This window comes from Heteronotia binoei, chromosome 15, assembly GCF_032191835.1.
Source record: "Heteronotia binoei isolate CCM8104 ecotype False Entrance Well chromosome 15, APGP_CSIRO_Hbin_v1, whole genome shotgun sequence".
Lineage (NCBI taxonomy): Eukaryota > Metazoa > Chordata > Lepidosauria > Squamata > Gekkonidae > Heteronotia > Heteronotia binoei.
Window position 1 is genome coordinate 6,654,174 of NC_083237.1, and position 13,783 is coordinate 6,667,956.

General features: G+C 50.9%; 1 protein-coding gene across 1 annotated transcript in view; it reads left to right on the forward strand.

Moving 5' to 3' along the window:
• Nucleotides 1-1,692: 1,692 nt before the first annotated feature.
• JPH4 (junctophilin 4) overlaps nt 1,693-13,783 on the forward strand; it is a 30,071-nt gene continuing 17,980 nt past the window's right edge. The window contains exons 1-2 of the mRNA XM_060255356.1: nt 1,693-2,573; nt 5,081-5,867. Coding sequence (XP_060111339.1) covers nt 2,195-2,573; nt 5,081-5,867 — 1,166 coding nt within the window. The 5' untranslated portion in view covers nt 1,693-2,194. The remainder of the gene's footprint in view (nt 2,574-5,080; nt 5,868-13,783) is intronic.

Consider the following 13,783-nt stretch of genomic DNA (forward strand, 5'->3'; position numbering starts at 1 on the left):
TTTTTATAGCTGTGGAAACAGAAAACGCATGCATTTGCGCATATGTGTAGATGTTTCTGCTCTGTGCTGTTTGTACAAGCAGAATTGTTTGTGTGTGTGTGTGTGTGTGTATCTGCAAGTTACTAAACATTTGTGTAAAACGCTGCTTGGGACTGCAGGGGTGTGTATATGCTAAGACCTTGCCCATCTTTGCTGAACCCATGCGTTGTGGGTCCATGCTGCTACATGTGTGTGGGGTGAGTGTGTATATGTGTTTGTGGTGCTGACTTAGCATTCCTTAGTGGTTCCTTCAGTGTTTTGCAGGCTTCTGGGCAGGTTAGAGTGTCCTGCTTTTTGCCATGATCTGAAGTACGCATTTGAGCGCCTCTCTCCCCCTGTGTGTGTGTGTGTGCGTGCCTGATTGTTCTAGAGTACAGTCCACCTGCTCTTGAGATATTTTGAGACATGAGCATGCTTTGTAATAGATTTGTTTACAGAAATATGCATACATTGTAGAGATGATTTGGAGAGTTTGTTGCATGTGCATTTATTTGTCTCTGAACCCTTCTGGAGTGGAAGCGTGTGTGTGTGTGTGCTGGGTACCAGAAGATTGACAGAATTTAGCATTTGTCTTTGTGGGCTAGAAGATTAATCCTTAAGACACCTTCTCCTGCCTACCTGTCTCTCTCCCTGCTTGTAAAGTTCAGTTGTGCTTCCCTAAACCATGTGTCTTTTGGTGCAGGTTGTTTCCTTCCCCCCCTGTGCCATGCGGCCTCCTTTGGGAGTCCTGCCATCTCTTCTGCACCCTTGGAGGAAGTTCTCCAGTTCCTGTGAACACCTAGAGTTCCTCTGAACCGCACCTGAATGAGCCCAGGTGGGCACTAGTGTGGGGAAACAAGACGAGGGCCTATCCTTTTTGCCTGTCGCTGCCGACCCCCGTAGCCAGAGAATTCCAGTTCCTCCGTTTGTCAGTGGCCTGAAAACACTTAGACCAGCCAGAAAACTGAAGCTGAGGAGCTCTCGGAAATCCACCAACCAATGCCACCACCACTGCCCGGTTCTTGTCCAGTTGTAGCTGGAGGACAACGACGCACAGCCACTGGGGTGCGCCCCGGCTGTCTTTTCTCTGTAAGACACCGAGGAGTTGTATTCTGATCACACCGTGATTCTGAGACCACCATATGCCTGTAAACACAAAGCCTCTTGGGCCTTCTCATGCCTATAACCACCGGAAGACTTCTGCAACTTTCAGTCTAACCAGCAACACCAACTGCAGAACACCGTATCAACCTGAAAACGAGACGAATGAATGCTCGACTCCGGAGAACCACACCTGTTGCCCTAGAACTTGAGAAGCGCTCTAGTCTGTTACCAAGAGGCCTCGAGGAACCTGAGAATGTTTGGTGCTAGCCAGAAAAAACCAACTGTCCCCCTTCGTCTAGCACCATCCCGTGACTCCGGTCGAAAAACAAATGATTTCTTCAACTTGAAATGCCTGTAGCTCCATCGCGGTATCTGTATGCTCAATGGACATCCAGGCAGGCCTTTCTGTATACCTCTAGCCCCTCAGCCCCCCACCAAGTACTGTGGACCACTAACTAGAGCTCTTTGAGTTCTGGATATACAGTTGTAACAGAACTTGCAGCCAGAGACTTCCGACAGACATAGTAGAGCTCTGAACTCCAGTGCAGCTATAGTGAACCCCTTCCCACCCCAACCAAAACCCGTACACAGAAATGTTGAGACCTCTCCTCTCCCAATAGCTGCAAATGACCTAGAGCGTTGTCCACAAATAACCAGAGATTTCCGAGCATCTGTATATGTATAGCATGAAGACTGTAAACTTTAGGTGTAGTTCTCATGCATGCCGATAAGCGCAAAGTGTTGGCCTTGCTCAACTTATAGGTTCGCTCTGTTCCAGGAAACCAGAGAAGCACGTTGAACCTGCACTCGAGAAGTTGGCGAGTCTTGATCTGCCTGTAGTTCCATACATGCCCCAGGCGTTGTAGCTATACACAAGTAGCTAGAACTCCATAGGTCCAGGAGAAGACAGAAGGGAGCCGGATGCTTCAGCTGCCGGGAAGGTGTTGTGAAGGGCGGCTGTTCCTCTGTGCGTGACAGTGCCATGTAGAGGCAACCTAGGGGGGGAACGGAGATGCGTTCAGGGACTCGTGGGTAACTGGAGCCCGACTGACCGGGGAGAAACGTTACATGAATGTCCAACGGAGGCAGGTTCGAGTTTGACGATGGTGGCTGCTATGTGGGCGACTGGGAGGAGGGCCGGGCACACGGCTACGGGGTATGTACAGGCCCCGGAGCCCAGGGGGAGTACAGCGGGCGTTGGAGCCGTGGCTTTGAGTCGCTGGGCGTCTACACCTGGCCCAGTGGCAACACCTACCAAGGCCACTGGAGTCAAGGCAAGCGCAGCGGACTGGGCGTGGAGCGGAAGAGCAAGTGGGGCTACAAGGGAGAGTGGAGCCACGGGCTAAAAGGGCGCTTGGGCGTCTGGGAGAGCCACTCGGGAGTGATCTACGAAGGCATGTGGCGCGAGGGCCTGCAGGATGGTTACGGCATGGAGACTTACGCCGACGGAGGTGAGAGGGGCAAGAACCTGGCGAGGAAAAAATGTGGGGAGGGAGTTCCCTGTCTGGTTGCTGACATGCTAATAACACCCTTGCTTCACTGCCATCTGTCCAGTTGATGCCCGATGTCTCTATGTCTCTGCCTGCTCCCTTGCATGACTGCCACTTTTCTTGTTTCCCATGCTGGGTCTCTCCGTCCTTCCCTCTCCACTACCCTTCTTTGCCCAGTTGGCTCTGTGCTGCTTCTGCCCATCTGGCACTGAACGGCTGGGCAGCACATCTGGGTTCGAATCCCTGCTCAGGCGCTGAGGCGCTCTTGATGTCTTGAACCCTGCTGTTATGAGCTCCTCCAAGTAAGCGTAGGATACACGAAACTGGCTCATTGCTTTTCATCCCAATTGCTGCCTTTTGCAAAATCTTTCCGGTTCCACCCTGCCACGGATCACCACATTGCTGAGCAGACAGGTTAAAACGGATAAAAGGAAGTCCTTCTTCACCCAAAGGGTGATTAACATGTGGAATTCACTGCCACAGGAGGTGGTGGCGGCCACAAGTATAGCCACCTTCAAGAGGGGTTTAGATAAAAATATGGAGCACAGGTCCATCAGTGGCTATTAGCCACAGTGTATATGTGTATATAACATTTTTTTGCCACTGTGTGACACAGAGGGTTGGACTTGATGGGCCGTTGGCCTGATCCAACATGGCTTCTCTTATGTTCTTATGTTCACATTGTCTTTGGCCCGACAAAAGGTTGAGATCCCTAGAAGAAGAAGAATTGCAGATTTGTACCCTGCCCTTCTCTCTAAATCAGAGACTCAGAGATGCTTACAATCGCCTATATCTTCCCCACCCCCGCAAAACAGACACCCTGTGAGATAGGTGAGGCTGAGAGAGCTCTGACAAAAACTGCCCTTTCAAGGACAGCCCTGTGAGAGCTGTGGCTGACCAAAGGCCATTCCAGCAGCTGCAGGTCAGCCATAGCTCTGGAAGAGGTTGTCCTTGAAAGGGCAGCTGCTGTGAGAGCCCTCTCAGCCCCTAGGTGCTACCCACAGCTCCTTATTCCTTCCCTTCCCTTTTGTGTTGTCCTGACCCTAGCACCCAACAGTGAATTACAATTCCATTGGTCTAAGAGCCTGGATGGCCAGAAAATGGTTACTGGTGGGAGTGCGAGAAGCAATTCTTCTTCTGGGCCTGGTGGTAGAAAGTGTGGTCAAGTCACAGCCGACGAATGGCGTGACCTTGTGGGGGCAGGGGTGTCAAACATGCAGTTTGGGGACTGAATCAGGCCCCCAGAGGGCTCCTATCAGGCTCCCAAGCAACTGGCTGTCATCTGCTTCCTTCTCCCTCTCCCTTGTTTCCTTCTGCATATCAGCTTGCTTTGCAAGGCTTGCTCAATCGGACAGGAGCCACAGAGCAAAACTTCCGTTCTCTCCATTGGCTTAGGCTCCTCCCTTGGGGGAGGGAAGGAAGAGCGTGCTTTGCCAGGCTCAATCGCACAGCAGCGCTACTGTGCCAAGCCTCTCTTCTATTGGCTGAGGCTCCTTCTCCCCAAGTCCCCTGGGGAAGGAAGGAAAGAGCCAGAGCTTCCTTTGCCCAGTTCCCTGGTTCCCATGGGAGAAATACAAAGAAAGCATCTTTAAGACCGATGAGCGCTAATGTTTTAAGCAGGGCTTTCTTTGAGCAGGAGTGCACAAAAACGCAGTTTGGCTTAGTGTCAGGGGGTGTGGCCTAATATGCAATTTAGTCCCTGCTGGGCTTTTTCTACAAAAAAGCCCTATGTAAAACAATGGTGATATCAGGGAGTGTGCCTGATATGCAAATAAGTTCCTGCCGGGCTTGTTCTACAAACAAAGCCCTGGTTTCAAGCATGTTTTAAGTCTTTTTTAAATTATATATCAGGGGTGGCCAACGGTCGCTCTCCAGATGTTTTTTGCTAACAACTCCCATCAGCCCCATCCATTGGCCATGCTGGCTGGGGCTGATGGGAGTTGTAGGCAATAAAAATATCTGGAGAGCGACCATTGGCAACCCCTTTTATATATATATATATATATATATATATATATATATATATATATATATATATATATATATATATATATATATATATATATTTGTGTTTGTCTGTGTTCTTTATAAAATCGATCTCTCTGCTACCAAATCTGAACCCTGACGTGGCTCGGCCCAACCCGTCAGGGCCCGGCCCAGCGAGGTCTCCTTTGTGTCAGACCCGACCCTCATAACCAATGAGTTTCGAAACCCCTAATAGGGTCGTCAAGTCAAGAGCAGAGCAGAGGCGGCCTGAGCATTGCCTGCCTCTGCCTTGGTGGTCTCCTATCCAAGCACTCCCCGGGGCCGACCCTTCTTAGCTTCTAAGATCTGATGAGATCTGGCTAGCGTGGGCTACCCGAGTCAGGGTCTCTTGCCACAATTTTGTTCGTCTCCCGATCTGGCCTCTTCCCGTATGCCTCCTTCTCCAGCCCTCTCGGTCAACTCCTCGTTGCCTTCCCTTGCAGGTACCTACCAGGGCCAGTGGCAGTCTGGGAAGCGTCACGGATACGGAGTGCGCCAGAGCGTCCCCTATCATCAAGCGGCCCTGGTCCGTTCCCCGCGCCGCACTTCTTTGGAATCGCTCCACAGTGAAACTGATCCCAATGCTCCTCCGCCGCCTCTCCCACCACCTCCTCTTCCTCCTCTGCCGCTCCCAGGGGACAGTCCGGCTTCAGGATCCAGGGGTGGTTTTGTCTTGGCCTTCCCTGGAGACCCAGACTTCCCTAAGGGAGCCAAGAAGAAAACAGGGGGCTTTTTCCGGCGTTCGCTGCTCCTGAGCGGGCTAAGGGTCCGGAGGGCTGAGTCCAAGGCCTCCTTGGGGAGCAAGCGGGGGTCCCTCAAGAGCGAGGCGGGGGTAAGTTCAGCCGGGAGCGAGGCTACCACGCTCAGCTATGCCGAGACAGAACCTGAGCTGCCTTCAACCTTGACCATTGAGGGCTCTTCTACCGAAGTGTATGCTGGAGAGTGGCGAGCCGACCGGCGCAGCGGCTACGGGGTGAGCCGGCGCTCCAACGGGCTGCGGTATGAGGGGGAATGGTTAGGCAACCGCCGGCACGGGTACGGGCGCACCACCTACCCGGATGGCTCCAAGGAAGAGGGCAAATACAAGCTCAATCGTTTGGTGAGCGGCAAGATGAAGAACTTGATCCCGCTTCGTCGAAGCAAAGTTAAAGAGAAGGTTGACCGGGCTGTGGAGGTGGCCAGGAGAGCTGTCAGCATGGCGCGGCAGAAGCAGGAGGTGGCCATTGCCAGGTGAGGGCAGCAAACAGGTTTGAGCATTTGGGGATATGGCAAAAGCTGCCGTGGAGAAACAGGTTCAGGGATTCTCCTCACATTTACTCTCATGGACAAGGTAGGAGTTGAGTGCACCTTTTAAGACCGACAAAGTTTTATTCAGAACGTAAGCTTGCAGCGCACGAGAGCTGAATAAAACTTTGTTAATCTTAAAGGTGCACCTTGGCTCCTGCTTGGTTCTACTGCTTCAGACCAACACGTCTGCCCACCTGGATCTATTTCCTCTTATGGCAAGGGGTCCCGGAGGCAAGAGGGTGTGGTGATGGCCACAAGCATGGATAGCTTTAAAAGGGGATTAGACGATTCATGGAGGAGAGGTCTATCGGTATCTACCGGCCTGTGACTAAAGCGAGCCTCCACATTCAAAGGCAACTAACCTCTGAATCACAGTGCCAGGATGTGTGAGGCAGGAGGCTGGACTAGATGGACCACTGGTCTGATCCAGCAGGGCTCTTCTGATGCTCTTATGAAGGCCTCATCCTCTGTGCCCTCTTGTCGGCCCTCCAGAGGAACTGGCTGACCACTGTGTGGGACAGGATGCCGGACTGGATGGACTATTGGTCTGATCCAGCAGGCCTCTTCTTATGTTCTCACCAAACTAGAATAAGTTTTACCTATTGAAACTCCATTTTCAGAGGCAGTCACCCTCTGAACCTCCGTGCCAGCAGACAACATCAGGGGAAGGCCTCGGCCTCTCTTCCCTGATGTTGGCCCTCCAGAGGAACTGGTTGGCCACTGTGTGAGACAGGAGGCTGGACTAGATGGACCCTCACTGGTCTGATCCAGCAGGGCTCTTCTGATATTCTTATGAAGGCCTCGGCCTCTCTGCCCTGTTGTTGGCCCTCCAGAGGAACTGGTTGGCTGCTGTGTGAGACAGGAGGCTGGACTGGATGGACCCTCACTGGTCTGATCCAGCAGGGCTCTTCTGATGTTTTTATGAAGGCCTCGGCCTCTCTGCCCTGTTGTTGGCCCTCCAGAGGAACTGGTTGGCCACTGTGTGAGACAGGAGGCTGGACTAGATGGACCCTCACTGGTCTGGTCCAGCAGGACTCTTCTGATGTTTTTATGAAGGCCTCGGCCTCTCTGCCCTGTTGTTGGCCCTCCAGAGGAACTGGTTGGCTGCTGTGTGAGACAGGAGGCTGGACTGGATGGACCCTCACTGGTCTGATCCAGCAGGGCTCTTCTGATGTTTTTATGAAGGCCTCGGCCTCTCTGCCCTGTTGTTGGCCCTCCAGAGGAACTGGTTGGCCACTGTGTGAGACAGGAGGCTGGACTAGATGGACCCTCACTGGTCTGGTCCAGCAGGACTCTTCTGATGTTTTTATGAAGGCCTCGGCCTCTCTGCCCTTTCGTTGGCCCTCCAGAGGAACTGGTTGGCCACTGTGTGAGGATGCCGGATTAGATGGACCTTCGTGGGTCTGATCCAGCAGGATTCTTATTTTCTTATAAGAACATAAGAGAAGCCATGTTGGATCAGGCCAATGGCCCATCTAGTCCAGCACTCTGTGTCACACAGTGGCCAAAAAAACCCTGTCTGCTCAGCAATTTCATCGAATGCCCACAAGTTCTTGTATTGTGAGAAAGGGAGAAAAGTACCTCTTTCTCTACTTTCTCCATCCCATGCATTATCTTGTAAACCTCTATCATGTCACCCCGCAGTCGACGTTTCTCCAAGCTAAAGAGAAACGTCGGCTGCGGGGTGACATGATAGAAGTTTACAAGATAAAACTAGGAACAAGCAGGTTTCTCCGAAGGGACAACTTGGTGAACTCAAAGAGTTGCAATGGAAGAAGATGACTTGGGGCGATGCACGGAAAAAAAGTGGAGGGACATGTGGGAATGAAGTTGTCAGTAATCAGGAAAAGAGGTGGAGGGGGGGTAGCCGTACTTGGTTGCTTGTGCTGATGTGTGCTGATTTAAAAGGACTCATTGCTTAGTGATTAATTTACAGTAAGAGTGAGTTTTGGGAGAATGATATGAAAAAAGAGGACAATTGTTTAGGTTCGTCTCTGCCATGCGGGACTACAGTAGGGTCACCGGATCTGGTTTGGGAAATTCCTGGAGATTTAGGGACGGAGCCTAAGAAGGACAGTGTCCTCACCAGGTTATAATGCCACAAAGTCTACCCTCCAAAGTAGCCATTTTATCCAGGAGAACTGGTCTCTTTAGTGTGGAGATCCATTGTGATTCCTGGAAATGTCAGGCCCCACCTGTAGACCAGCAACCCTAGGCGTTTAAGCTAAGCCTCAGGGGACTTCCCCTCAGATTTCAAAGCAAATGAAATCCTGTCTTCCAAGGTTGTTTGCTTTGCTTCATAGGTGTGGGCCTTCAAAAGGCTTCAATCCTTCTACTCGCTTCCGAGGTGCGAAATTATAATTGTATGCCCTGGTGGGAAATATTGTCTTTGGTAGCCGTGTCGCAAGTCAGGTTATCTCACAATCATCTCTCTCCCTCCCCCCTTTCAAGTGCAGGCAGCCATTTTGCAACTGACTGAAAGCTCTGTTCCAAATAGATTGGGACGGCTCCCTTTAACTGCACCTTGGCATGCTTCAAAATGGAGGAAACTGTTTAAAAAATAATTAACTGCAGGTGGGAAAGGACTCAGACGTCCAGATCTGGCTCTTCTCCTCCCCTAGTGAGGCTTGGAAGGCAGCTCTTGGGCGGCTGCCCACATGGATCGAAAATCAGACTGTGCTGGTTCCAGCCACCACGGCGAGGACGTGAGGCCTCTGTGTGCCTGTGAGAGCTGGCGTCATTTCTGCACTGCCGTGCCTTCCCTTTTCTCTTGTCCAGTCTTTTCTTGGGCTTCCATTTTTCCCTTCCTTCCCTGATTTGTCTTTTTTCTGTATCACCCAGCTGTACTTCTGAATTTTCGCTCCACTTTTCGCCCTGTACGCTCTGGCAGTCTCATATTTACCTGAGACTGCCTCTCTTCTGACACTCATCCCGGGTAAAATGCTACCTTTTATTTTGCCTTATGGGCAGAATTGATGAGTGGACGCAGCTAACTCCCACCCCGTCTTCCCTCGTCTCTGTAGAAGTTAAATGTCTGAGATAGAAAAGATAGTCAACGCACCCCCTATAGGTTTACATACAAAAATGACTGCAGCAGACGCTGTTTAACTGCTAAGGTAATGAACGGAGTGAAAAGCAGTGTAGCGGGAAGGTGGAGAGTAGATGCGGGGTCAAAGTATGGTTGCCAACCTCCAGTAGAGCCTAGCAATCTCTCAGAATCACAACTGGACTACAGAGATCAGTTCTCCGTGCAAAAATGGCTGCCTTGGAGGGTGGAGTCTTCGGCATTATACCCTAGCTTTCCCAGGCTCCCCTTCGAAATCTCCTGGAACTTCCCACCCCAGAGTTGGCAACCCTAAGTCTCGGGTAGTGATTCTTACACCAGAGAAAGGGTATGTTTCAAGCCCTTATAAACACCCCTGTTTCCATCTGCAAAACGTTGGAAGACATGCTCTTGTCTTGTTTCACTTCCATCTTTGCTCCCTTCCCTGCTTTTTGCTCCCGGTTGCATTTTTGTGTGTGAGAGAGGAGCCTGGTGTGTGTGTGTGTTTGTGTGTGTTGGCAGGCAGGCAGGGGAACGGGGAAGCAGTTTCCGCCAAGGCCTAGCTGCCTGGAGTAGGCTGCCTGGTCTCCTAGGCAACTGGGTAATGGCAAGGCGATTGGCTAGCGGCTGCTATGGCAACAGCGGAGCAGCAGCATCTGCTGGGCATGGACCAGCAGGGATGGGATGGAGAGGGGTGGGGGTGGGGGAGCAGGGTAAGAATGCCTAGACTGGCCCCTGTGCTGAGGATGCCCATGGCGTGGGGGGGTGGGGAGATATATGGCCTGCTCTCCCCACTCCAGGAGGTGGGGCAGCTGAGGAAGGAGGCAAACCTTCTGGGAGGCAAGGAGCGTAGAGGACGAGATGATATCATCAGTGGGGAGAAGGAAGGGTGATAATGGTTGTGTTGTACACAAACAGGCTGAGGTGTGTAGGTGGTTTGCAGGTGGCTGCGTGGGTGTGCTCCATAACAGTGTTGGGAGGGTGCGTACAAAGAGAGCAGGGCGGGGTATGCAAGGAGCAAAACACCCTGGAGGTGAAGGGAGGCTGCAGCCGTAGGACGCCATTTCGAAATACAACAGCAGTCTCCTCCTCCCCCCCCCTCCTCCCCCCGTTTTTAACAAAGGTCTCAAGTTGCACCTGAGACAAAAGGGAATATTAAAAAGCTGGGCTTAAACACCTAAGGCTACAGGCCTGGAGATAAATCAGGAAAACGAAGGCTCCCTGATTTATCTCCAGGTCTGTCTCGTTAGCTGTAGGCCGCTGCCATTCTTGTCCTCTGGTTTCTTAATTATTATTATATTATTAGTTATTTTATTTATACCCTGCCCTTTTCCCCATAGGGGACCCAAGATGGCTCACATTATTTGTCTCTCCTCTCTCTCTGTCGGGGGCGGCGATGTTCTGTATTCTTTGTGCTTGGGGGGCAGGGCAACAGTGGGAGGGCTTCTAGTGTCCTGGCCCCACTGATGGACCTCCTGATGGCACCTGAGTTTTTTGGCCACTGTGTGACACAGAGTGTTGGACTGAATGGGCCATTGGCCTGATCCAACATGGCTTATGTTCTTATAGATGGAACTCTCTGTGTGTGGCAGAGATGCTCTGTATTCTGGGTGCTTGGAGGGGGCAACAGTGGGGGGGGGGCTTCTAGTGTTCCAGTCCCACTGATGGACCTCCTGATGGCACCTGGGGGTTTTGGCCCCTGTGTGACACAGAGTGTTGAACTGGATGGGCCTTTGGCTTGATCCAGCATGGCTTCTCTTATGTTCTTTTGTTCAACCACAATCTTGTCAGATAGGTTAGGCTGAGAGTGTGTGACTGGCTGTAGGACACCCAGTAAGCTTCTATGGCAGAAGTGAGGATTTGAACTTGGGTCTCACAGAGCCTACTTCAACACTCCAACCACTATGCCACATGGCTCTCAAGTCAGACGGCAGAAAGGGGGGTGGGTTAAGAACATAAGAGAAGCCATGTTGGATCAGGCCAATGGTCCATCCAGTCCAACACTCTGTGTCACACAGTGGCCAAAAAACCCAGGTGCCATCAGGAGGTCCATCAGTGGGGCCAGGACACTACAAGCCCTCCCACTGTTGACTCCCCCCCCCCCCAAGCACCAAGAATACAGAGCATCACTGCCCGAGACATAAGAACATAAGAAGCCATGTTGGATCAGGCCAATGGCCCATCCAATCCAACACTCTGTGTCACACAGTGGCCAAAAAACCCAGGTGCCATCAGGAGGTCCATCAGTGGGGCCAGGACACTATAAGCCCTCCCACTGTTGACCCCCCCGCCCCAAGCACCAAGAAAACAAAGCATCACTTGCCCCAGACATAAGAACATAAGAGAAGCCATGTTGGATCAGGCCAATGGCCCATCCAGTCCAACACTCTGTGTTACACAGCGGCCAAAAAAACCAGGTGCCATCAGGAGGTCCATCAGTGGGGCCAGGACACTAGAAGCCCTTCCGCTGTTGCCTGCCCCCCAAACACCAAGAATACAGAGCATCACCACCCCAGACAGAGAGTTCCAACAATACACTGTGGCTAATAGCCACTGATGGATCTCTGCTCCATATGTTTATCTCCCATTCTCTGTCAGCCCCGGTATATTTAAAACAAGCTCTTTTCGGTGTGAGTTTTTTCCCCCTCATTGACAGACAGCCGTCAAAGGGAATGTAAAACTTTCTATAAAAAACAAAATGAAACTGTACTTTGAAGAAAGCTGTAGGCGTTTCCTTGGGACGGGCGTTGTTTCTGGGAAAACCAGATTACACAGGGCTGCTTCACTCATGACCCATTTCCCACACAGAGATCATATCCATCATGGCAATTGCGTGGACCACACATGGACACACACACCCGGTCACATGCGATGAATCCGCCTCTGTTTTGCCATGTACATATGCAACAGGGATCCCAACTGTGGTATGAATCCATCCCATAATGGGATTTGTAGTAAATATTCTGGGGGCCAGACTTCACAAGAGTGCAGGGATTTGTCCAGAAAATATCTATGTCGCCTCTCCAGAGAATTTTCTCAGGGCAAGTTGCGCGATTGAATTTACGGACAAGTAATTTGTCCCTAAAAAATAGTCATGGGGAGATGCAGTAGTGTGGTACTTCTTGCCCTGTTCCCTAGTTGGAAATGTCATCCAAGTTAGGAAAAAAGGAAAGGAAAGGTCCCCTGTGCACACACCAGTCATTTCCGACTCTGGGGTGACGTTGCTTTCACAACGTTTTCATGGCAGACTTTTGACGGGGTGGTTTGCCATTGCCTCTCCCAGTCATCTACGCTTCCCCCCCAGCAAGCTGGGTACTCATTTTACCGACCTCGGAAGGATGGAAGGCTGAGTCAACCTCGAGCCGGCTACCTGAAAACCCAGCTTCCGCCGGGGATCGAACTCAGGTCATGAGCAGAGCTTAGGACTGCAGTACTGCAGCTTTAACACTCTGCGCCACGGGGGTCTTCAAGGAAAAAAGATAGACACCCTGTTGCACTAGGGTTGCCAGGTCTGTGTGGGAAAACACCTGGAGATTTTGGGGGTGGATCCAGGAGAAGGTGGGGTTTGAGGAGGGGAGGGGCCTCAGCAGAGGAGGGGAGGGGCCTCAGCTTTAAAGAAGCCCTTTTCTCCAGAGGGAAGAATGAAAAACAATGGCAACACTGTATAGGTAAGCAACCAAAAAGCAACTGTGCCAAAGAATCAAACACTTAATTAAATTCAGAAAAATATTTCATTCTATAGGTGCTCAAACATCAGTAAATTCATACAATGATATCAAAAAAGTTCAAAAGGAAAGCCCCACTGATAATATGTCCATTCCACTGGGCGACTCTTAACTCCGGATTCTTCTTATAATACAGAGTCCAACCTCAGATAACAGCTACAAAGGACAAATTCACCTTCGCGTGATCGCCAGCTTTTTATCACGTTTCACTGTTTCCAGCTTTTTCATAAGCCAATCAAAAAACTTGGTAACAGCATTCTGGCTCTCTCTCCTACATGCCCATTCCCAAAATTCTTAACGGGCGGCTGAATTGGGGGTTTAATTTGGGGAAATATGTGTTTTTAAGAACAGTCTTCCCTATTGGCTGAACTTAGATTCACATGGAGGTCCTTTGCGGCTGATTTTGACAGCCAAATCTGTGTGTGTGTAACGTGCTGTCAAGTTATAGGCAACTCCAGCAAGGGACTTTTGAGATGAGTAAGAAACAGGCGGGTTTGCCATTACCTTCCTCTGCAGAGTCTTCCTTGGTGGTCTCCCTTCCAAGTACTCCCCTGCTTAGCTTTCAAGATCTGAAGAGATGGGGGGGCCCCCCCATGCTGCAATCTCTCTGGGGCCAAATTTAACGCCTCTCAAATCGTGATCCCACATTGCATGACCTGAGAAGTTGTGCATCTAGTAAAAACTGGACAAATTGTTTCAGGAGTCTGAAAGGGTGTGTTACTTAACGTGCGACGTTTCCATGCCGCTCTTTCCTCTCCTTCCCCTTTTCCCACGTCACAATAGCTTGGTGAGGTATCTCAAACTTTGGCAAGTTGCTGAGTTGCAGGTCACTTGAGGGCTTTGTGGGGGGTTTGAAATTTTGGCCTTGTTTTTCGAGGATTGCCATATCCCCCCTGTCCCAAATGTGTCGGCTGTGGACATTAGAGTTCATTTTCCATGCCCCACACACAAAAACACCCTTCACAGAAAAGCAGTGAGGGCAACGTTCAGATTGGAGATCGAAGGCATGTGGAAGGGGAAGGTAGAAATATGCAGGATGGGTGATCAACACTAGATGGGATCTTTTAAGGAAGCTGGAAATGGCAAGGGGT